At 42.9% G+C, this 26288-nt stretch overlaps 1 protein-coding gene across 6 annotated transcripts in view; it reads right to left on the bottom strand.

The window, feature by feature from the left end:
- si:ch211-127i16.2 (probable flavin-containing monoamine oxidase A) overlaps positions 1 to 26288 on the bottom strand; it is a 43113-nt gene that overhangs the window by 15851 nt on the left and 974 nt on the right. For 5 of the 6 annotated variants that reach the window (XM_029709256.1, XM_029709253.1, XM_029709255.1 and 2 more), the window contains exons 2-9: positions 26159 to 26246; positions 23922 to 24102; positions 22053 to 22167; positions 21177 to 21334; positions 20603 to 20725; positions 19557 to 19641; positions 3375 to 3475; positions 1544 to 1702 (exon numbers count right to left, since the gene is read on the bottom strand). In XM_029709256.1, the coding sequence (XP_029565116.1) occupies positions 1544 to 1702; positions 3375 to 3475; positions 19557 to 19641; positions 20603 to 20725; positions 21177 to 21334; positions 22053 to 22167; positions 23922 to 24102; positions 26159 to 26246 (1010 nt within the window). The remainder of the gene's footprint in view (positions 1 to 1543; positions 1703 to 3374; positions 3476 to 19556; positions 19642 to 20602; positions 20726 to 21176; positions 21335 to 22052; positions 22168 to 23921; positions 24103 to 26158; positions 26247 to 26288) is intronic. The other variant, XM_029709254.1, reaches the window with a different exon arrangement.

Raw genomic sequence — 26288 nt, forward strand, 5'->3', positions numbered from 1 at the left:
AACTGAGCACGTCACAGAATGTTTTTTTTTTTTTAGAAAAAAAAAATTGAAAGCGGGAAAAATCCATATATTAGCCGCGTCATTGTTTAAGCCACGAGGTTCAAAGCCTGGGAAAAAGTTGCGGCTTATAGTCCGGAAATTACGGTATACGAAACGCTTCAGTCTGGTTTTAGACCCCATCATAGCACTGAGACTGCACTGGTGAAGGTGGCAAATTCCCTTTTAATGGCGTCAGACCGAGGCTCTGCATCTGTCCTCGTGCTCCTAGACCCTAGTGCTGCTTTTGATACCATCGATCACCACATTCACATTCCTCTCTAGGTTTCTTCCTAGGTTCTGGCCTTTCTAGGGAGTTTTCCTAGACACTATGCTTCTGCATTGCTTGCTGTTTGGGATTTTAGGCTGGGTTTCTGTACAGCACTTTGGGTTTCTGTACAGCACTTTGTGACATCAGCTGAAGGGCTTTACAAATAAATTGGATTGATCAGATTTTCAGTTGAGAAAACATGATTATCGACATGGGAACCTATTTGATTGGTTTGTAGAATCCCACTGATATGCAGTTTTGTTTATTAATCTGCTTATAATCACAGATGGACTGGCATGCAATCTGTTTTGTATTTTCTCTTTTCATAATACGTCTTTGAAAGAATACCAATTTGAGTGTTTTGTGTGTTCTTTGTTTTAGGGCTCAAGGATGACACAACAAGAAATAGTTTAAGCCTTGCCATTTGATAGTTCACTTGAGAGCAGAGATGCAGCCAGGTGTACCACTTCAAATATCAAGGCTGAAAATAGGTAGCAGCTTGTATTTAGCCAAAAAGTTGAAGTGAACACTTCAGCACTACTGACATTTTTTTAATGGATATGGAGCCACTCATGTTGGCCCATATACTGTAAAAGGGTGACAACACCATTTACCACACTCTGCCAGTAAGCACCCTTCCCAATACTCTTCAGCCAAATGATACCCATTTACACCTTCTCTATCTCCCCACGTTCTTTCTCTCTTTCCCTCTCCACATGTCTCTCACCTGCTGCCATATGAAGCTGATAACACAGGACTGTGTGAAAGGGATCACTTTATCTGTCTATCTGCTTTTTCTATCACAAACAGTGTGAAAATAGCTCTCTCACACACATTTACCAGTGGAGTGGAACAGTTTTTTTCTCTCATTCTCGGTCATCTATCTGGTATGTAGTATCTGGTATGCAGGTAGGTGACAGGCAGTCTACAGTAAGGTGTTGTGTGTCCCTGTTTTCCTCTGTACTGGTGTTGTCACGAGCCGGATGTTTAATAAAATAATGAAGCCGTCGGGTAATGATCCAATAGATGCCTCTGGGTTCAACCAGGGTGAAAACATGGGCCTCGTTTGCCAAGTTATTCACAGTTCAACAATATCCATTCTTTAATAACATGATCTACGCTTCATAGAAACGTGTTCAGGGAGAGTGTACTCCACATATTGTCTATGCTTACTTCCCTGTGTCTCCGTCATATGCCTCGTATCCCTCCATCCATCCATCTCTCCATCCTGGTTACCTCTCTGGAGCTCCAATTGTAGGCCTGCACGCCAGAGATGAAGCCCACGAGAGCAGCACTCCCACTGGGACTGGTGCCGTCGAAGGTGACGCTCAAGGGACACTCCGCAGAGGGTCGTGCCACTATCTCTCCCGAGAAACCCTTCTCACGCCAGAATGCCTGCAGCAGAGAGAGAGCAGAGGAGAGCGAGCGAGAGAGAGAGAGGGAATGACAGCTGGATGAGCTAGATGCACTTACCACACACAGATCGCCCCCGATGCACTAGCTAATAGTACACTTGAGGTCTGCTGTTTCCAAAATTAGTGGATTGTAAATGTGTTATGCTTGTTGGGATGAACTTCCATCTATTCAGAAGAGATTGTGCTGTTTTAAATGACTGTGTAAAACCACACTAATGCTCATAGCAAAGTTCACACTTTATGACATCTTAGCGCAAAACACAACAAAAATGTAACAGATGCAGCACATCACTGAATGTAATATTTAAAATTCAAGTCAAGTCAATCTCTATCCTTACTTTGGATGTTCAAATCTTGTCACAGTGTTTTACCTTCAGTGTGGTTCTTTTTCCACATTTGTTGTGTTAAAATTATTTAAATAGAGATTTTGTTTTACACTGGCCTACACACAATAACCCACAATGTGAAAGTTGAATTATGTTTTTCAAAATTGTTACAGAGCACAGGAAAAATCCTAGAGCAAAAGTTGGTTCAGTCTGCTTTCCAACAGAGGCTTGGAGACAAATTCACCTTTCAGTAGGACAATAACCTAAAAAACAAGGCAAAATATACATTGGAGTTGCTTACCAAGACAACATTGAATGTTCCTGAGTTGCCTAGTTACAGTTTTGTCTCAAATTGGCTTGAAAATCTATGGCAAGACTTGAAAATTGTCTCCCTGTGGCTCAGTTGGTAGAGCATGGTGTTTGCAACGCCAGCATGGTGTGTGCAACGCCAGGGTTGTGGGTTCGATTCCCACGGGGGGCCAGTACAAAAAAAAAAAAAAATACATTTAAAAAATGCATGAAATGTATGCATTCACTACTGTAAGTCGCTCTGGATAAGAGCGTCTGCTAAATGACTAAAATGTAAAATGGCTGTCTAGCAATGATCAACAAACAACTTGACAGAGCTTGAAGAATTTTTTTAAGAATACATTTTTCACATTACAGAGAATTTTGTGTAGATCGTTGACAAAAAGTGACAATTAAATCCATTTTAATCTCACTTCGAAAAACAACAAAATGTGGAAAAAGTAAAGGGGTGTGAATACTTTCTGAAGGCACTGTAAAATGGATACTGACAATATAGTTATGTGCTGACCGTATTGTTGATATTCCCTCTATGTTTACAGGTACCCAAGAGATCCACATGTGTATATTATTATTATATTATTATATGTGGTTCTAATTCTGAATGCTGATTGGTTAAAACCGCATTCCAGCTGGTGTCTATCCCACAAGTTATAACCTGCTAAATCTATTATGTTAAAATGCCTTTTTACACAGTTCCATCTGATTGTGCAATCCACTGTCTTATCATTCCAGCCAGGCAATTTATAAACTTTATAAATCTCCACTATAAAAAGCATCTAGACATTATCTCACATTTATTTTATACTAACATTTCGTTTTTAACAAATCATGTTCATATACAGTACAGACTGAGAATATATTTTGAACATTACATGAGAAAGTGGTAGTGTTATTACCAATGTGGGTCAAGTCTCTTATGAGCCAAAGGTGTTAATAAATGGTGTTATTGACTGTGTGTGTGTGTGTGTGTGTGTGTGTGTGTGTGTGTGTGTGTGTGTGTGCATGTGTGTTACTGACCATCTGGTAGGTGATGACAAACTTCATCATGTGCCCAACAGGCATGTTCTGTGTGAGGTGTTCTCTCTGAATGGGTAGAGCAGGTTGGTAGTGGATCTTAGCTGGGGAAAAGGAGAAATATATGGAGATTGGGTTCTCAGGAGAAAGGTGATGACTTGTCACTATGCTATAATGGATGTCAGAGGGGAGAGAAAATATGCTGAATCGAGAGGTTGCGCCTCTCTGGGTTTTGGAAATCCTAATTCCGGTGGACAACATAGAAACAGTGGAGAGAAATGGACAATGGGACGCAGAGAGAGAGAGTAAGATAGTGACTGAAAATAGAGGTGTAGAGAATTAAGGGACAAAGATAGAGCGAGCGATACAAAAGGAAAAGAGAATAAGAGAGTGAGAGCGAGAGGAGGAGAGGACTAGATATCACGCATCACTTTGGTTAACCCCTGTATTGATCTGAATGGGCTTTAGTTTTTGAATCATCGACCAGCACTCAGGTAAATTGGATACAATACCCCAGTGACTGCCTGCATGGCTCTCTCAGAAATGGCCCTGCACAGAAAATCCCTGCGATTAAACACTGCTGGGCTGTCGGTTTGCCTTAAAACTGTGGTTGCAGTAACCAGTAACGTTATTTACATTTCAAGATCCAACTTGTAGTGTTCCTTTGTAAAGACAGATTGAAAAACTTCATCAGTATTGTACTGTCAAGGCTAGGAATATTGAATGTCTCTCACAGACTGAGGAGAAGGCAGTCAACATTGTCTGCGGTGTCACAAAAGCTTGTGTAAGATGGAGACTACTGTTCTAGAGCTGTCAATGTCTGTCAGAAACTATAAATGAAGGCCCTTTCTGCTTACAAAACAAAATAATAAAACACAAGATTGAAAAGTGGGTTACACCTTCTCTGACATGAAAATGACAAGGAAATCAATATTTTGGTAAAGTTTTGTTACATTATAGCCACATTTTGTTACATAACATCCTACATACCCCATTATGACAATTCGGGGGTATGTAGGATGTTTTTTTTTGCAAATGTATATACATTACCGTTCAAAAGTTTGGGGTCACTTAGAAATGTCCTTGTTTTTTAAAGAAAAGCCCATTTTTTGTACATTTAAATAACATCAAATTGATCAGAAATACAGTGTAGATATTGTTAATGTTGTAAATTACTATTGTAGCTGGAAACTGAATATTTTTTATGGAATATCTACATAGGCGTACAGAGGCCCATTATCAGCAACCATCCCTCCAGTGTTCCAATGACACGTTGTGTTAGCTAATCTTAGTTTATCATTTTAAAAGGCTAATTGATCATTAGAAAACCCTTTTGCAATTATGTTAGCACAGCTGAAAACCGTTGTCCTGATTAAAGAAGCAATACAACTGGCTTTCTTTAGACTAGTTGAGTGTCTGGAGCGTTAGCATTTGTGGGTTCAATTACAGGCTCAAAATGTACAGAAACAAAGAACTTTCTTCTGAAACTCGTCAGTCTATTCTTGTTCTGAGAAATGATGGCTATTCCATGCGTGAAATTAGCAAGAAACTGAAGATCTCGTACAACGCTGTGTACTACTCCCTTCACAGAACAGCGCAAACTGGCTCTAACCAGATTAGAAAGAGGAGTGGGAGGCCCCGGTGCACAGCTGAGCAAGAGGACAAGTGCATCAGAGTATCTGGTTTGAGAAACAGACGTCTCACAAGTCCTCAACTGACAGCTTCATTAAATAGTACCCGCATAACACCAGTCTCAACGTCAACAGTGAAGAGGCGACTCTGGGATGCTGGCCTTCACCAACTCCTAAGACACCCTGACGTCATCAGATACGCGACACTGGGACAACTTCTATGGGCTCTATTCGTATCGTATCTAACGCAGTCTGTTTGTACAGTAAAATGTATGCACAATTAATATATATACTTAATTCAATCATGAAGACCTCATTCTATCTTAGACTCCTCACAAGGGGCACCATAATGTTGTGTCTGTGACTATTATTAAATGTGAAGACTGTTATTTTCTCTATGTGTAATTATTACTACGTGATTAAACTAGTCATGTAAACTTTAAATAACTAGGAAGTCGGGTCACCACGGGAAAACGTTTATAGAGTCTCATTTCCCGAATCGACTCTTCAGACATTTTCATATCTTATCGATTGGTCTTCTATTAATGTATCATTATCTCATCAGTTCTCATTACTGACCGTCGCAAACCCTTGGATATCTGCACGAACGCTAGCCTAAATGATGAATCAGCAACATACAAATTGGCTTAAATATTTATTTACTAACTACCTAAATAATCACAGAACTACATAACAAACAAACAGTAGATATTGGTTACTAACACAATGCATTGATAAGTCCCTAGTGGGCTAAACCGGTATGAGCGGGAAACTCATAGCTGATAACAACACTCATGGAAATTGCTAATACCTTACATGAACGACCGCTCATTCAAAAAGAAATTGCAATTGACATATTTACGAGTGTATGTCTTGTATATTTACGAGTGTATGTGTATGTCTCCCTGTGGTCGCCGGTCCGTCTGCTGGAGAGTCAATCGACAGAAATTCTCTGGTTGTGTTCATAATGGATACGTCAGGCATACAGATGGTTGTTGCATAGAATAGATGCTTCCGCGGTTGTCGGTATTCTCCTACTACACTTACGTAATTTCCAGCTGCAGATTAGTAATTATACGTCTAGGATTTGCTCTTAGTCTGTAGTGATCGATAGTGATCGATAGTCTCAGAGTTTAACAATTTCAAGCTGTGTAGCCAAAACTACAGCTGCATGGTCTCCATGGCCTATAGAGTTGTAGATCTTAACCATGTCAACATGTAGCGTCAGCTCCATATTTTCTGGTCTAATGGTCTATAGAATTGTCGCCATTCCAAAGTGGGGACTCCGTCCCGGCATTCTCTGACTTAATGTACATTTTGTTGGCGTGGCCAATGATTTGGTTAACTTTATATGAAAACCCATATTATCTCATTTAGAAGGTTAACATCACATGACATCTTTTCACAAATAGTTTCATGTTTAATCACATGCGTTTCACAATATTTAGATGTAAACCTGACAGCTGAAAAATGTACACTTTATGAGATACAGTTATGTGTGTTTCCTGTCCTTCATGATGTCACCAAACTCATCACGACTGTCCCTTAAGCGTCCACGGACCACTCCCACATTCTCAAAAATAAAAATATTGTTTAATTATTCAAACTTTTGATGTACAAGTGTCTCTCTGTGTTCCACAGTTTACATTCCAATCTCGAACACTACAGAGAGTAGGGACAGCGTATTTTATGACCGACCATAAAACAGCTGACTTCCCGCTCTCCCTCTGCTCTACAGAGCAGACACACTGTAACCTGATCCTTCAGAACGTCATATGAGAGTTATGACACAACTGTACTAGTTGTTCAGGCTCTGGTCTTGTCCCATCTTGATTCCTGTCCGGTAATACGGTCAAGTGCAGCAAAGAAACACCTAGCAAAGCTGCAGCTGGCTCAAAACAGAGCAACATGTCTATAACTGCACATACAGTATTTCCTGTTTGAGTGTTGACGAGAGGTGAAATGCTTCTCTTCTAGTTTTTATGAGAAATAATAATGCCATGAAAATTCCAGATTATCTGCATAATGAGATGTTGGACAAGCATGTGTCCACATACTTTTGGTCATGTAGTGTATATCTATGTCCCAAATAGCACCCTATTCCATATTTAGTGCACTACTTTTGACCAGAGCCCATAGGGCCCACTATATAGCGAATAGGGTGCCATTTAGGATGTAGACTATGAATAAAATTGTCATTCAATATAGAATGGTTATTAATGCTTTTCCATGTCATCGTCTACAGAGACATGTCAATGTGTGAAGTGTGATGTGACAGCCAAACACACTATAAATACAGTTTCCATTGAAATTCAGAGTTAGTGAATGTGTGACATTAAAATGTCTACTTTTTTTCTAAACTCTACTTTTTGAACTAGCTGATGGACCTATTCAACAAGGTTATTCCAAAGGTATTGTATTTATGATGCATTTATGTATTTATGACTCACGAGTCCATGCTTCATTGGCAGATGGTGTAAAGACTGATAACTGGGGATGAATGTACCTTTGTAGCACCATGGTAATAACAATGATTTCATTAGTAAAGTGAGAATGGGCACAGAATGGGCTGATTACACATGCTACATACGGGCACAATTGCTTTCGATCATTAATTCGTCTCCTGATTCATTCATTCCCTGATGGCTACCTCATTGAAATTGCAATAAGCTTTTTAAATTCTCTATTCAGTATTCTACTTGTCTCAAGAACCCCGATACACTGTTGTGATCTGGTCAATTGTTATGGTGTGAAAAGTACAGTGCTGTGTAGTAAGACAAAAGCAAAATTATTAGTTAGTTATTATCCCCACTGCAATACTGTATTGTAAACACAATGAACCCACTTCTTATACTCAATTACATTCACAACCACGTCCATTGCCACAGACCAACCAACAATCCAATGTCACTCAGAGGGTAGAGGATTAAGCATCAGGAGACATGAAATGGGTCCAGTGTTTACAATAGAGTATTGCAGTGGGGCTTTATAGGTCAAGTCTGGACCTGTGATCATGTGACTGCAGGTTTACATCTACATTCAGGTATTGGAGGTGCTTTAGTCTTGGTCTTATTACACAGCACTGTAATGTTCAAACCATGGCTGGCACACCAGAGAGCTGGAGAGGAAAGTGGACGACAGGCTTTAGTTCCAATCAGACACTTAAAGGCATGATTTAACTAATCATCTTGCCACCTAAACTCAAGGGCGGACACTATAAAATAGGACAATAAAGAGTTTGATTAGTTCAACAGGGTGTTTTAAAGCCTGGCCGGGGGAGAGGACTGCAGGAGCTATGAGCTACTGTACAGTCGTGGCCAAAAGTTTTGAGAATGACACAAATAGTCATTTCCACAAAGATTGCTGCTTCAGTGTCTTTAGATATTTTTGTCAGATGTTACTATGGAATACTGAAGTATAATTACAAGCATTTCATAAGTGTCAAAGGCTTTTATTGACAATTACATGAAGTTGATGCAAAGAGTCAATATTTGCAGAGTTGACCCTTCTTTTTCAAGACCTCTGCAATCCGCATGCTGTCAATTAACTTCTGGGCCACATCCTGACTGATGGCAGCCCATTCTTGCATAATCAATGCTTGGAGTTTGTCAGAATTTGTGGGTTTTTGTTTGTCCACCCGCCTCTTGAGGATTGACCACAAGTTCTCAATGGGATTAAGGTCTGGGGAGTTTCCTGGCCATGGACCCAAAATATTGATGTTTTGTTCCCCGAGCCACTTAGTTATGGCTCCAACTATACAGTCCCTGATGTTTTTCCTGGAGAGAAGTGGCTTCTTTGCTGCCCTTCTTGACACCAGGCCATCCTTCAAAAGTCTTCACCTCACTGTGCGTGCAGATGCACTCACACCTGCCTGCTGCCATTCCTGAGCAAGCTCTGTACTGGTGGTGCCCCGATCCCGCAGCTGAGTCAACTTTAGGAGATGGTCCTGGCGCTTGCTGGACTTTCTTGGGCGCCCTGAAGCCTTCCTTACATCAATTTAACCGCTCTCCTTGAAGTTCTTGATGATCCGATAAATGGTTGATTTAGGTGCAATCTTACTGGCAGCAATATCCTTGCCTGTGAAGCCCTTTTTTGTGCAAAGCAATGATGACGGCACGTGTTTCCTTGTAGGTAACCATGGTTGACAGAGGAAGAACAATGATTCCAAGCACCACCCTCCTTTTGAAGCTTCCAGTCTGTTATTCGAACTCAATCAGCATGACAGAGTGATCTCCAGCCTTGTCCTCGTCAACACTCACACCTGTGTTAACGAGAGAATCACTGACATGATGTCAGCTGGTCCATTTGTGTCAGGGCTGAAATGTAGTGGAAATGTTTTTGGGGGATTCAGTTAATTTGCATGGCAAAGAGGGACTTTGCAATTAATTGCAATTTATCTGATCACTCTTCATAACATTCTGAAGTGTATGCAAATTGCCATCATACAAACTGAGGCAGCAGACTTTGTGAAACTTCATATTTGTGTCATTCTCAAAACTTTTGGCCACAACTGTACAGCCCTGGAGACAAGGGATGTCTGTGTCTCGCTGGGCTTACCAAACAGATCCAAGAGATTACTTCTAAAATGGGTGACAGAATTTTCCTTGGGGTACATTTTGCTCGGATCGGTAGAGGCCTTTCACTCTAATCCAACAGTGACAGTCGATCATTGCTGACTGTCGTTCCAGTAACACTGTCTGCCAGTCTAGACACTCACCTCATCTTTAGAAGGTAGTCTTCTGCTCTACTGGCTCCCTAACCCTGACTCATTGTGACTCCGTTTTCGCTCAGCTAATATTCACTGCAGTCTGTTATCACTCTGTCTCTAGCCTGTCTCTCATTCTCTGTCTCTCATTCTCTCTCTCTCTCTCTCTCTCTCTCTCTCTCTCTCTCTCCTCTCCCTTATTCTCTCACTAATTAATTATCTCCTTAATGTTTTTTTATCCTGATAACTGGCACATCTGTCTCTCCAGCTCCTCTTTTGACAGTGACCTGTGAAACAGAACTGCGATCTAACCATAGCATCCGTCAAGGGTGCTCTAGGATTTTACACTGCTCATTTTCTATCTCCAACTTTGTTGCTACATTCTCTCAGGGTCCAGAAGAAAAGCGATAAGAAACTGGAGAGAAATACAGCACAAATGTAGTCAAGTACCAGTATGTACTTTTCTTAAAAATAAATATATGCAATGTAATAAACTGATAACCAAATCCGTTTTCAAAGGTTTAATCTTCCGGAGAGATTAATATCTACTGTATATTTTTTCAATCACTACAACTTCACTTCAACGCAATAACTCCTACTTTCAGTGCAATACCAAATAAGTCATGATTTAGTCTTATACACACTGTGTCTGAAAGCCGTTCAGCCTGCTGGAAGAGGCTTGGGTCATAGTGGGCAAATCAATGCTAATGCATTTCTTACCTGTTTTCATACAGTGTAAACAAGCCATATGAATTAACTATGAGTGGCAGATCTGTCGGGTCCTGTGCCATTGCCCTAGCCTGCTGTCATTAGAAAAGCTCCTCTTGGAGAGGGTTGAAGATAGATGGCAATATCAGGCGCTGGGCCGCTTGGCTGCCAGTCAAGTCCAATTGCATCCATTTGAAATTCCAGTTTAGTCAGGTAGAACTATACTTAGAGGAAGATGCCTATTGCCCAGAACCTAATTTCACCCATGTAGAGTGCACCTTAATTCACCCACATCCACAACAGAAAATAAACACACACACACGAAGGAGCACACGTACACACATACAAACAAATGTACACACACACAAACACACATGCAGGCATGAAGACACACACAGCCAGGTGCACGCATGCACACACACTAATGCACGCACATACTGTATACACATGCACACACACACACACACACACACACACAAACAGCTGCCATGCTCAAAGCGACCTAGCTACTACTCATACACATAATCACACACAAACACACACAAACACACACACACACACAGAGAGACTCAAGTATATATTCAAACAAATTCTAATTTAGAACATGGACAGCTGTGTGTATTGTATAGTAGAACAGTCCTAGAAATGAAGATCAAATGAACTCCATTGAGTCATACTGCAGGCATTTTCTAAGAGTGATAGCAAGAGAGTAGTTTTGAGGTTGACAACAACAAAACAACGACTTGGCATGTATAATACACTTTGAAACAAATAAAACATTTAGAGTATGAAAATGAATATGTAGCAATGTTCTGAAAAGCCAAGACACAGCCAAAACTCTCCTATCCGGGCTCCCCAATCTTCCGCAGAGTGAACTAATACGCAGTCAAGCCCAACAGTTCATAAATCATTGAGATGGCTGAGAAACAGGCAAAAAGGACAACTCTACTCATTATAAAAGATAGATGGATGGCGGAATAAATCATACAGCCGCCAAGACATGACGGACCAGAGAACACACAACTCTAAGACAGAGTGCCAGAGAAGGGCTGTCTGTGTGTGTGTATGTGTCTGTGTGTGTGTGTGTGTGTGTGTGTGTGTGTGTGTGTGTGTGTGTGTGTGTGTGTGTGTGTGTGTGTGTGTGTCTGACTTTATTTGAGGGTTATGTACTATTCATCGTGGCTCTATACAGATACAAGGCCTGTGTGCGAACGTGTGTGGGTGAGCGTGTGAGTCGGCCTTGCACAACATCAAATCAAATCAAATTGTATTTGTCACATGCGCCGAATACAACAGGTGTAGACCTTACAGTGAAATGATTACTTACAAGCCCTTGACCAACAATGCAGTTTTAAGAAAATACCTACAAAAAATGCTAATAGTCTGGGTAGCCATTTGATTAGCTGTTCAGGAGTCTTATGGCTTGGGGGTAGAAGCTGTTTAGAAGGCTCTTCGACCTAGACTTGGCGGTCCGGTACCGCTTGCCGTGCGGTAGCAGAGAGAACAATCTATGGCTAGGGTGGCTGGAGTCTGACAATTTTTAGGGCCTTCCGATGACACCGCCTGGTATAGAGGTCCTGGATGGCAGGAAGCTTGGCCCCAGTGATGTACTGGGCCGTACGCACTACCCTCTGTAGTGCCTTGAGGTCGGAGGCCGAGTAGTTGCCATACCAGGCAGTGATGAAACCCGTCAGGATGCTCTCGATGGTGCAGCTGTAAACCTTTTGAGGACCTGAGGACCCATACCAAATCTTTTGGTTTTGTCGTGCCCTCTTCACAACTGTCTTGGTGTGTTTGGACCATGTTAGTTTGTTGGTGATGTGGACACCAAGGAACTTGAAGCTCTCAACCTGCTCCACTACAGCCCCGTCGCTGAGAATGGGTGTGTGCTCAGTCCTCCTTTTCCTGTAGTCCACAATCATCTCCTTTGTCTTGATCACGTTGCACCACACGGTCAGGTCTCTGACCTCCTCCCTATAGGCTGTCTCATTGTTGTCGGTGATCAGGCCTACCACTATTGTGTCATCAGCAAACTTAATGATGAATGATGGTGTTGGAGTCGTGCCTGGCCGTGCAGTCATGAGTGAACAGGGAGTACAGGAGGGAACTGAGCACGCACCCGAGGGGCCACCGTGTTGATGATCAGGGTGGCGGATGTGTTGTTACCCACCCTTACCACCTGGTGGCGGCCCGTCAGGAAGTCCAGGATCCAGTTGCAGAGGGAGGTGTTTAGTCCCAGGGTCCTTAGCTTAGTGATGAGCTTTGAGGGCACTATGGTGTTGAACGCTGAGCTATAGTGAATGAATAGCATTCTCACATATGTGTTCCTTTTGACCAGGTGGGAAAGGGTAGTGTGGAGTGCAATAGAGATTGCATCATCTGTGGAGCTGTTGGTGCGGGAACAGGGACTATGGGGGTCTCCTTGAAACATGTTGGTATTACAGACTCAGTGTTACTTGCCTCGAAGCGAGCATAGAAGTTATTTAGCTCATCTGGTAAGTGGCAGCTCTACCCTTTAGCTCAGTGTGAATGTTGCCTGTAATCCATGGCTTCTGGTTGAGGTATGTACGTACAGTCACTGTGGGGATGACGTCCTCGATGCACTTATTGATAAAAGCCAGTGAATGATGTGGTGTACTCCTCAATGCCATCGGAAGAATCCAGGAACATATTCCAGTCTGTGCTAGCAAAACAGTACTGTAGTTTAGCGTCTGCTTCATCTGACCACTTCTTTATAGACCGAGTCACTGGTGCTTCCTGCTTTAATTTTTGCTTGTATGCATGAATCAGGAGGATAGAGTTATGGTCAGATTTGCCAAATGGAGGGTGAGGGAGAGTTTTGTATGCGTCTCTGTGTGTGGAGTAAAGGTGGTCTAGAATTTTTTTTCCCTCTGGTTGCACATTTAACATGCTGGTAGAAATGAGGTAAAACTGATTTAAGTTTCCCTGCATTAATGTCCATGACCACTTGGAGCGCCGCCTCTGGTTGAGCCGTTTCCTGTTTGCTTATGTTAAGGTGGAATACAGCTCATTGAGTGAGGTTTTAGTGCCAGCCTCAGTCTGTGGTGATATGTAGACAGCTAAGAAAAATACAGATGAAAACTCTCTAGGTAGATAGTGTGGTCTAAAGCTTATCATGAGATGCTCTACCTCAGGCGAGCAAAACCTTGACACTTCCATAGATATCGTGCACCAGCTATTGTTTACAAATATTTTTTTTTTATTTTATTTTTTTTATTTCACCTTTATTTAACCAGGTAGGCAAGTTGAGAACAAGTTCTCATTTACAATTGCGACCTGGCCAAGATAAAGCAAAGCAGTTCGACAACATACAAAAACACAGAGTTACACATGGAGTAAAACAACATACAATCAATGATGCAGTAGAAAAAAATAAGACTATATACAATGTGAGCAAATGATGTGAGATAATGGAGGTAAAGGCAAAAAAATGCCATGGTGGCAAAGTAAATAAAGTATGGCAAGAAAAAACACTGGAATGGTAGATTTGTAGTTTGAAGAAAGTTAAAATATAGATATAAATAATATGGTGCAAAGGAGCAAAATAAATAAAATAAATAAATACAGTAGGGGAAAAGGTAGTAGTTTGGGCTCAATTAAAGATGGGCTATGTACAGGTGCAGAGATCTGTGAGCTGCTCTGACAGCTGGTGCTTAAAGCTAGTGAGGGAGATAAGTGTTTCCAGTTTTAGAGATTTTTGTAGTTCGTTCCAATCATTGGCAGCTGAGAACTGGAAGGAGAGACGACCAAAGGAGGAGTTGGCTTTAGGGGTGACCAGAGAGATATACCTGCTGGAGCGCGTGCTACAGGTGGGTGCTGCTATGGTGACCAGTGAGCGGAGATAAGGGGGGACTTTACCTAGCAGGGTCTTGTAGATGACCTGGAGCCAATGTGTTTGGCGACGATGATGAAGTGAAGGCCAGCCAACGAGAGCATACAGGTCGCAGTGGTGGGTTGTATATGGGGCTTTGGTGACAAAACGGATGGCACTGTGATAGACTGCATCCAGCTTGTTGAGTAGGGTATTGGAGGCTATTTTGTAAATGACATCGCCGAAGTCGAGGATTGGTAGGATGGTCAGTTTTACGAGGGTATGTTTGGCAGCATGAGTGAAGGATGCTTTGTTGCGAAATAGGAAGCCAATTCTAGATTTCACTTTGGATTGGAGATGATTGATGTGAGTCTGGAAGGAGAGTTTACAGTCTAACCAGACACCTAGGTATTTGTAGTTGTCCACAAATTCTAAGTTAGAACCGTCCAGAGAAGTGATGCTGGATGGGCGGGCAGGTGCAGGCAGCGATCGGTTGAAGAGCATACATTTAGTTTTACTTGTGTTTAGGAACAGTTGGAGACCACGGAAGGAGAGTTGAATGGCATTGAAGCTCGTCTGGAGGGTTGTTAACACAGTGTCCAAAGAAGGGCCAGAAGTATACAGAATGGTGTCGTCTGCGTAGAGGTGGATCAGAGATTCACCAGCAGCAAGAGCGACATCATTTATGTATACAGAGAAAAGAGTTGGCCCAAGAATTGAACCCTGTGGTACCCCCATAGAGACTGCCAGAGGTCCAGACAGTAGGCCCTCCGATTTGACACACTGAACTCTGTCAGAGAAGTAGTTGGTGAACCAGGCGACGCAATCGTTTGAGAAACCAAGGCTACTAAGTCTGCCGATGAGGATGTGGTGATTAACAGAGTCAAAAGCTTTGGCCAGGTCAATGAATACGGCAGCACAGTAATGTTTCTTATCGATGGCGGTTACGATGTCGTTTAGGACCTTGAGCGTTGCTGAGGTGCACCCATGACCAGCTCTGAAACCAGATTGCATAGCGGAGAGGGTGCGGTGGGATTCAAAATAGTCGGTAATCTGTTTGTTGACTTGGCTTTCGAAGACCTTAGAAAGGCAGGGTAGGATGGATATAGGTCTGTAGCAACTTGGGTCAAGAGTGTCACCTCCTTTGAAGAGGGGGATGACAGCAGCTCCTTTCCAATCTATGGGAATCTCAGACGACACGAAAGAGAGGTTGAACAGGCTAGTAATAGGGGTTGCAATAATTTCGGCAGATAATTTTAGAAAGAAAGGGTCCAGATTGTCAAGCCCAGCTGATTTGTAGGGGTCCAGATTTTGCAGCTCTTTCAGAACATCAGCTGAATGGATTTGGGAGAAGGAGAAATGGGGGAGGCTTGGGCGAGTAGCTGTGGGGGGTGCAGTGCTGTTGAATGCAGTAGGGGTAGTTAGGTGGAAAGCATGGCCAGCCGTAGAAAAATGCTTATTGAAATTCTCAATTATAGTGGGCTTATCGGTGGTGACAGAGTTTCCTATCCTCAGTGCAGTGGGCAGTTGGGAGGAGGTGTTCTTATTCTCCATGGACTTTACAATGTCCCAGAACTTTTTAGAGTTGGAGTTGCACGAAGCAAATTTCTGTTTGAAAAAGCTAGCCTTGGCGTTTCTAACTGCCTGTGTGTATTGGTTTCTAACTTCCCTAAAAAGTTGCATATCGCGGGGGCAGTTCGATGCTAATGCAGAACGCCACAGGATATTTTTGTGTTGGTTAAGGGCAGTCAGGTCTGGGGAGAACCAAGGGCTATATCTGTTCCTGGTTCTAAATTTCTTGAAAGGGGCATGCTTATTTAAGATGGAGAGGAAGGCATTTTTAAAAAATAACCAGGCATCCTCTACTGACGGGATGAGGTCAATATCCTTCCAGGATACCAGGGCCAGGTCGATTAGAAAGGCTTGCTCGTTGAAATGTTTCAGGGAGCGTTTGACAGTGATGAGTGGAGGTCGTTTGACCGCTGACCCATTACGGGTGCAGGCAATGAGGCAGTGATCGCTGAGATCTTGGTTGAAAACAGCAGAGGTGTAATTAGAGGGCACATTGGTTAGGATGATATCTATGAGGGTGCCAGTGTTTGCGGCTTTGGGGTTGTACCTGGTGGGTTCATTAATAATTTGTGTGAGATTGAGGGCATCAAGCTTGGATTGCAGAATGGCTGGGGTGTTAAGCATGTCCCAGTTTAGGTCGCCTAGTAGCACAAGCTCTGAAGATAGATGGGGGGCAATCAGTTCACATATGGTGTCCAGAGCACAGCTAGGGGCCGAGGGGGGTCTATAGCAGGCGGCAACGGTGAGAGACTTGTTTTTGGAGAGGTGGATTTTTAAAAGTAGAAGTTCAAATTGTTTGGGTACAGACCTGGATAGCAGGACAGAACTCTGCAAGCTATCTCTGCAGTAGATTGCAACACCGCCCCCTTTGGTCGTTCTATCTTGTCTGAAAACGTTGTAGTTAGGGATGAAGATTTCACAGTTTTTGGTGTACTTCCTAAGCCAAGATTCAGACACAGCCAGGACATCCGGGTTGGCAGAGTGTGCTAAAGCAGTGAATAAAACAAACTTAGGGAGGAGGCTTCTAATGTTAACATGCATGAAACCAAGGCTATTACGGTTACAGAAGTCATCAAAAGAGAGCGCCTGGGGAGTAGGTGTGGAGCCAGGCACTGAAGGGCCTGGATTCACCTCTACATCCCCAGCGGAGCAGAGAAGGATAAGTATGAGGGTACGGCTAAAAGCTATAAGAATTGGTCGTCTGTGACGTCCAGAATAGAGAGAAAAAGGAGCAGGTATCTGGGGGCGATAAAATAGCTTCAAGGTATAATGTACAGACAAAGGTATGGTGGGATGTGAGTACAGAGGAGGTAAACCTAGGCATTTAGTGATTATGAGAGAGATATTGTCTCTAGAAATATCATTGAAACCAGAAGATGTCATAGCATGTGTGGGTGGAGGAACTGAGAGGTTGGATAAGGTATAATGAGCAGGGCTAGAGGCTCTACAGTGAAATAAGCCAATAAACACTAACCAGAACAGCAATGGACAAGGCATATTGACATTAAGGAGAGGCATGCTTAGCCGAGTGATCAGAGGGTCCAGTGAGATTCAGACAGCTAGCTGGGCCATAGGTAGCAAGCTGGTGGAAGATGGGAGGGAGGTCTGTTTTTAGCCGCCTCGTGCGTTTCCGTCTGTGGGTTAGTGGGGTTCCGTGTGGAAGGGGGGACCTGTCCAAGTTGGCAAAATAGTTAGTTATAGTGGCCCAAGAAAAGTGTCCGACAGACCTATTCAGATCGCAGCCGAAAAGACAGCTAACGATTAGCTGGCCGCAGATGGGCGATCAGGTTACGTCGCGACGGAGGGGCCAGTTGGAACAACTCCCTCGGGCAGATAACGTCGGTGATCCAGTCGTGAAGACCCAATGGGGCTCCGCATCGGCAGTAAAATGGGTCAGGATAGGTGAGTTGTAGCCCAGGAGACACTTCAGCTGGCTAGCTCAGGAGTAGCCCACGAGTGGCTGACGGAATTCTTCAGCTGGCTAGCTAGCTCCGTAATTGTGTGTGTTAATTCCGAGACCGACGTTGCCAATAGTCACTCAGGTAGCAGCTAGTTAGCTGCAAGATCCAGGTGTAAATGTCCAGAGCCTGCGGTAGAAATCGAGGAAAGGAGAGAGAATAGGTCCGATATGCTCTGGTCTGAGTCGCGCTGTACAAAAACTGGCGATAGCTTTTCGAGCTAATGGATAGCTGAGGACAGCTAACCGTAGCTAGCTGAACTTCAACGTTAGCCTGTGAAAATAGCTAACCTCTGGCTAGCTTCTGTCGTGGAATTCAGATGAGGTAAATAATACTTTCTTTTTTTTTTAATTGATGAGGCGGGTTGCAGGAGAGTGCTTTGAGGTTGAGTATTTAGAATAAAAAAATGTAAAAAGATAAGTGAAGAAAAAAATATGTAAATATATATATATATACACGGGACACGACAGGACGTCTGAACTGCTACGCCATCTTGGATAGGAATGCATAGGATATGCATAGGCCCCCGCCCCATGTCTTACCAGAGGCTGCTGTTCTGTCCTGCCGACAGTGTATAACCCGCCAGCTGTATGTTCTTAATGTCGTCGTTCAGCCACGACTCGGTGAAACATAAGATATTACAGTTTTTAATATCCCGTTGGTAGGATATACGTGCTTTCAGTTCCTCCCATTTATTTTCCAGCAATTGAACGTTAGCTAGCAGAACGGAAGCCAAGGGCCGATTAGCCACTCGTCGCCTGATCCTCACAAGTCATCCTGATTTCTTTCCGCAAACCTACGTTTCCTTTTCCAGCGAATCACAGAGATTTGGGCCTGGTCGGGTGTCTATGGTATATCCCTCGTGTCCGACTCATTGAAGAAGAACTCCTTGTACAATTTGAGGTGAGCAATCCCAGTTCTAATGTCCAGAAGCTCTTTTCGGTCCTAAGAGATGGTAGCAGCAACATTATGTACAAAACAAGTTATGAACAATGCGAATAAAATTATAAAATACCACGGTTGGTTAAGAGCCGACTTTAATGAGAACCTTGCTCCTTGCCAAGGTCAGCTTTATGCCAAGATCTGTCCATACCCAGCTTCCTCTGACTGGAAATGCCAGGGTAGTTTCCAGGGCACCTGCATTTCAAATTGAACGTGTCACACAAATGACTTTAAGCGTCACTCACATCTTTTATTTATCCTTCACCCCTGTTTTTGGATAGACATCTAAATTACTGCACAGGCTCTGGTTTTAAGAGTCCCTGTCACCTGTCAGGCTGCCTCCATAGCTGATTCAGAGTCAGCAGGCCACTGGTAACAGAGACCGGCCAATCCCTGCTGCATAATTAAATGCTGTTCCCAGATGTGTCTCATTAAGTGTCCTGGCTGGGGTCCATGGCTCCAGCAGAAGGTTCTATGCGTTCTCTGGTTTCTTGGTACCGGGCAGTGGGGCCATGCCTTCATCCCTCCATCCCACCTCCTAAGTATGAGTTACTGGAATCAGGGTCTTGTCATATCTGCTTGGCTGCCCTGTTCAACACACTTTAGTGGCTTGCCTTTGAGTTTCTGTGTCAGTGGGTATTTCATTAGAGGAGTGATGAAGTGGGGCGACAGAGATGGGGCGACAGAGGTGGGGCGACAGAGGTGGGGCCACAGAGGTGGGGCCACAGAGGTGGGGCGACAGAGGTGGGGCGACAGAGGTGGGGCGACAGAGGTGGGGTGACAGAGGTGGGGCGACAGAGGTGGGACACACACACAGACACACACACACACACTGACCTGCCAGGTGAGGAGGGCAGGTGACAATCACTGCTCTGCACAGGTAGGAGTGGGTGGCTGTCATCACCTTGGCCCGCTCAGCGTCCTGTGGGACAGACACACACATGCATGTACTGTATATGAACACGCACACACAGACAAATCAAATCACAAACACATATAATAGTGTGTACATCTACAGCATACAATGTAATATACAGCACAGTAGCTGTGACAGACAGGCAGCATTAGTATTCCTCTCCAGTAAGCCAGGCCAGACCAAACCAGGCAGCACTCCGGGGGCTATCTGCTCAGAGGAGCCCATTGAGATGACCAGCACAGAGATATGGAGGCACAGTGGATTTTATAGATGGCCCTGGAGGGCAGGGCCCCGGTGAGAAATATAATAGTGCCGTCCATTATGGATGACCAAAACTCTGGACACTCCGGGGAAGCCAATATGTTCTTATTAAGGGAGAAAGCTGTGGGGCCAGCAGTGTAAAGCCAAGTGGTACCATGGTCATGCAGCACAGAGGAAAAGGAAAGGAATAATTGAGTTGTTTTGAAAGCCTCATTAGGGTGGTGCATATTATATGGTCCTTTAACCTTGTAAATAATCAAGTGTTTTGTCATTTTAACCTTTTAAATAATCATATTTTTTGAGAATGGCTATTAGATGTTCCTTTTAACCTATCACGTAAGCAAGGTATATTTTGGTCTCTATTATCCTTTTTATAGATAGGGTAACTTCCTGTAAACTGCCTTTCATCTACAGTAACTAGCCAAATGTATTACCTTTTATGCACTTCCACCATGTACACAAACACTCAAAGGTCACAGTGTCTCCACTCAATAGGCTAACACACATCTCCAGTGAAGCAATGCTCGGTGGTGCCTCTCAGTGTAGAGAGAGAGAGAGAGAGAGAGAGAGAGAGAGAGAGAGAGAGAGAGAGAATGGAGTGGAACAGACAGAGGCTCACAGGAGATGGCTTGTTCCCTGTCTGAAGTGACTGTTATCTCAGTGTCACACCTCGTCACTCACTGAGTGAGCTGTTACTGTACGTTACCTGCCATATGGCCGTCACAGCCTGGCCCAGCCGGACACTCTCCCTCCCAATCTGCTGGGCTAAACGCTCTGACAGCTGCTGGGTTCCCCCCTGTGGACACAGAGCAGCCGTACAGTCCAATGTCTGTGCAGTGACAAGACGTGTAGACCATCAGTGAGCTGAGTTTAATTAGGTAGGTGGTAAGCAAGCAATATCCAGATCCAAGTGCCACAAAAATCGAATGCAGTTTCTCTCTTTCTATCTCTGGCTGTCCCAGTAACTTTTTCTCTTTCCCTTTCTCTATCTCTCTATACTGTACATGGCTCTCCCCTAAATCTCTCTAGCTCTCTTTTCAATATCTCGTTCTCAAAGACACAACGGAACAGGAGAATTCTCCTGTTTTTCCATAGAGAGTAACGGAAGTCACAATTCCCACAAATTCTCAACCCACTCTAATCCTCTCCCTAACCCACTGTGAGGGTCAAAAGACCATAGACTGGACTCAAGTCACCACCACCATCAGCGGTCCCCTACTCTACCCCATGTGGAGCCAGAGAGAGAGGTAGCAATAGCGGTAGAGCCCATCCCAGGTCACCTTGACCCTGAACTCCTGCGCTGAGCCTGGGGTGCTCTCCAGCAGGCACAGGACGCCTCCAGCTGCTGCAGCATACATGATGAAGTAGAGGAAGGACATCTGATTGGGCTCCATGCCAAACACAACCCGGCTGCACACACCCATCTCCTCCTTCATCTCTGGAGACATGGAGACATGGAGACATAGAGACATAGAGACATAGAGACAGAGAGACAGAGAGACCGAGAGAGAGAGAGAGAGAGAGAGAGAGAGAGAGAGATAGATAGATAGATAGATAGATAGATAGATAGATAGATAGATAGATAGATAGATAGATAGATAGATAGATAGATAGATAGATAGATAGATAGATAGATAGATAGATAGATAGATAGATAGATAGATAGAGTGAGAGACCAAAACTTATATAGCTCAGTATTTGTATTATTTATTTCCTCATCTTCATCAAGGCTGCCAATCATTTTTGACCTGTCTATACATAATAGATGGTTCTAAGAGATGTGGCCATCCATCACCCAAGCCCTCTGGCTGTGCCTAAGGCAGGATGCACATTACCCAGGAACACTTGAGAGCATCCTCTAGGCACGGTAGGGGAAAATCAAATCCATTCATTTTCTAGCAGGGCAAACGTACAGTGGAACACCCAATTCTGGAAAGCTCTGAATCTGTAATAAACAAATTTTTCGTTGGTTCTCGCGATATCTTGACCCAAATGTTGGACCGTATCCCAGCTCTGCTGTTGTTTATACCTACACTATTAAAATACAATAACAATTTAAAAATTGACAACAAGTCTTTGGTTTACATGCTCTTAGTGTTGTTTTGATGTCAAGTTCTTAGTGAGTGGGTTGAAGTGTGAGAGATGGTGCTGCTCACCTTCTGTCCAGGCATGTTTCTCTATGTAGGAATGTAGGGTCATACTGTCCAACTCCTGGGCATTGGGGGTCTTCATGGGGTCCTCCACTGACACTGTGGAACTCAACCTGTCAATCTGACACACAGCACATACATGTATGCACACACATTAATGATAATGCATACACATTAATGATCTAAACCACTGAGACAGCTAAAAGGTAATTGATGTATAAAGCAATATAACAGTATTCACTATTCATAATTTCTGCTCTGGCCTTGGAACTATTCTTTGAAGCCCCTTTTTCATCTTCCTTGTGTTCACTGGAAGCGTTAATTTAACAGTGTTGCTTCCATCCCTCTTGCCTTAACCTGGGCTCGAACCAGGGATGTTCTGAACAGATCGACTGTCACGAAGCAATGTTACCGTCGCTCTACAAAAGCCGCAGCTATTGTAGAGCGAGGGAAACAACTTCTTCAAGGTCTCAGAGTGGGTGACATCACAAATTGAACGTAACTAGCTCGCAACGCTAACTAGCAAGCCATTTCACATTGGCTACATTAGCATTGTGTTTCTGTGCCATCATTATGACGCGAGACCACACTCACATTAACACAGCATGATTCATTTAGAATATAATTAACACATCCCATTTAGGGCATCACATCAATTCATCACATAATTAACAAAACTACTAGGATGATGTTGATTAAGTTTATCTCAAAATACAATACAAACAATTAATTACTTTTTCTAGACAAACAAATTCATGTTTGTCTACTATTCATTTGTTTAAGTGAGTAATCAGCACAGGCTGAGTACTTTAATTAGCTGTTTCTCAGTTTGATTTACTGTTAGTTAGACCAGAGGTTTTCAAACCTCTTTGGAACCCCCAGCATTTTGCATGAATTTGAACTATTCCACAGCTAGAACACCTGATTCAACTTGTCAACCAATTTTCAAGTCCTTGAATAGCTGAATCTGGCAACATGCTACAATTTCAACGATTTTACTGAGTTACAGTTCATATAAAGAAATCAGTCAATTGAAATCAATTAATTTGGCCCCAATCTATGGATTTCACATGACTGGGCAGGGAAGCAGGCATGGGTGGGCCTGGGAGGGCATAGCCCCACTCACTTGGGAGTCAGGTCCAGCCAATCAGGATTAGTTTTTCCTCCCAAACTGTATTATTACAGACAGAAATATTCCTCAGTTTCATCAGCTGTCCAGGTGGCTGGTCTCAGACGATATCGCAGGTGAAGAAGCTGGATGTGGAGGTCCTAGCCTGGCGTGGTTACACGTGATCTACGGTTGTGAAGCCGGTTAGACGTACTGTGAAATTCTCTAAAACAACGTTGGAGGTGGCTTATGGTAGAGAAATGAACGTTACATTCTCTGGCAACAGCTTTGGTGGACATTCCTGCAGGCAGCATGCCAATTGCATGCTCCCTCAAAACTTGGGACATTTGTGGTATTGTGTGGTGTGACAAAATTGCACATTTTAGAGTGGCCTTTTATTGTCCCCAGAACAAGGTGCACCTGTGTAATGATCCCGCTGTTTAATCAGCTTCTTGATATGCTACACCTGTCAGGTGGATGGATTTTCTTGGCAAAGAAGAAATGCTCACTAACAGGGATGTAAACAAATTTGTGCACAACATTTGAGAGAAATAAGCTGTGTATGGAACATTTCTGGGATCTTTTATTTCAGCTCATGAAACATGGGAACGATACTTTGCATTTATATTTTTTGTTCAGTATGATTCAGGGCTACAACACAATTGTGAAACGTCTGGAGGTCCCAGAGGAGAGGTTTGAATACCTTGTGGCTTGTTTGTGACCTGCAACATTGGGGAGAAAAATGGCCAGACGAGTTAGTCCCCTACCTTCCAGACGAGCTGTGACAGGTCCAGTAGCACCAGTGTAGAGAGGGCAGGGATACTGGTGCTGCTGGTGCGAACCTTGGCATGAGGACCACCAACGTGGTGCACTTTCTTGCCTGTGGTGTATTGTGTGTAGACCTCCAGGCCAAACTCCTGAATGAGGTCCATGACGTATGTCTGAGTGCTGATGTATGAGGAACAACAACAGTTAGATTAGCAAAGTGATAATCTTTTGACTTTGATCTTAACAGCAAGGTCAACCGAGACTAAATCTAAATCAACCCACTGGGCAAAGAAGTTAATTCAACATCTATTCCACGTTGGTTCAACATAATTTGACGTGGACGTTTTAGGGATTCAACCAGTGTGTGCCCAGTGGGAAGATACATTGTCCATTATTTCATCAAGAATGTTTCAGTTCATTTATTAATTTCCTGATTTGAATGTGCTGAAAATAAATCTATGACGAGACTGATTATTTATCCAACCTGAGGCTCAGTAGTATGATTCTGGTATGCACCCTCCCTCTTTTATCACAGTCCACTAAAGTCTCTAAACTCCTGAGTGACATATTTAAACTTATGTGGTGCCTGTCAAATGATCACTTTCTTTTCCATTAATAAATAATAGTCTGTTCCATATTCTGACTGCATCCCTCTACTACCGTAGATCTAAGAGGCTTCCCATGATCGCACACAGACCTGTCCTCTTTGCACCACCTGACAGACTACACAATGACAACCGCCTTAGCTGCCTGGGTGCAGCAGTGGCCTCTACCAGTCTTCGCTCCAGGTCGATAGTAATCTATATAATCGTTCTAAGCCTGTGTCTAAGTGCGTCCCAGTAAGTCGATTTGTAATGATTTCTGTCCTGGATGAAACCCACTATTATTCTCCTGTAGTAATCATGCCTCCTTTTTGGGATGTATTGATAGCAGCTTTTGTGATTTCCTCAAAGCTCTCCTACTTTGCAGTACTCTCGGAACACAGATATGTTCTGTTCTGTTCATTCCCTCCAATAGCTTGGGAATGTGACTGTGTGAGAGGGAATTTCATGGGCCTTTTTCATAGGCTTATACAGTATAATGGAATATCAATGACTGAAATGTACTATTCTACTTGGCACTTCCACTTGTCATCATTATGAACGTAAACTATGTATGAACTTTGTTTCTTTCCAAAGGTAAACAAAAATCAGTCAGTCCATGTTCAATGTACTGCAAAGAGGCACATTAATTCCCTTCATAATGCCACTGCTCTGCTTGGCTGGATGACAAATTACCATTGATAAATTGTTCTTCATTACTTCACCATTCATCATTTAGACAATATTGTTAGGATGGACCTACATGATGACAGGTTTGGTTTCTTTTTAAATGTAATCCGTTAGTTACTAGTTACCTGTCCAAAATTGTAATCATTAATGTAATTTGGGGATTACCCAAACTCAAATGGAACAAACTTTTTCAGTGCTGAATTGAATGTCAATGAGAAAACAGAAAGGTCTCATTAATGTATTTTTTCCCTCAAACATCCTTTCTGAATTATAAAGTAATCCAAGAAATAATCACCTAGTTTTTCAAAAGTATTTGTTGACAGTCACAGTTTTTTTGTAGGCCCAATCAGATTACATGCATTTACCCCTACTGCACTGAGTGACATGGCACCATTCCAAGTAAACTCAGTGGTAGAGGTAACATAGTAAATGTAAATTTGGGATACGCCTATGAATATGTTATGTTTTGTATGGTATGTATAATTTATGGATGTCCATCATCGATTTCGTATGATATGAATTGCAATTCGTAACATATCATACAAATTGCAATTGGTACAATATGTTAAGAATTGAAATTTGTACAATATGTAAAACATTTGCTAAACATATGATATGTTACGAATTCCAAGTTGTTAGTTGACTAACATTAGCTAGGCTAGTGGTTATGGTTAGGGGTTAAGGTTAGGGTTAGGAGTTAGGTTAAAGGGTTACGGTTAGGGTTATGGTTAAGGGAAGGGTTAGCTAACATTATAAGTAGTTTCAAAGTTGCTAAAAAGTAGTAAGTAGTTGCAAAGTTGCTAATTAGCTAAAGTTGTCCGTGATGAGATTCGTTTTTGACTTAAGTAACCTTCTGTCTTATGTAACCATACCAAAGATAACATGCCATACTAATTTCAACGTCCCGGACTTACGTTTACTATGTTACATCCAGTCTATGAGACCAGGCTGTTCCAAGAACCTACCTGCCAACCCACTGCCCTCCCATGTCCCAGCGATCAATTCCGTGGGCGGCAGGTAATTCCTGGGTAACAGTTCGTCCTCCTACCCGGTCTGAAAAAACACATACACCGTCAATCGCATTAAATGTTCATA

This window comes from Salmo trutta, chromosome 23 (assembly GCF_901001165.1).
Source record: "Salmo trutta chromosome 23, fSalTru1.1, whole genome shotgun sequence".
In the NCBI taxonomy this organism is placed as follows: domain Eukaryota; kingdom Metazoa; phylum Chordata; class Actinopteri; order Salmoniformes; family Salmonidae; genus Salmo; species Salmo trutta.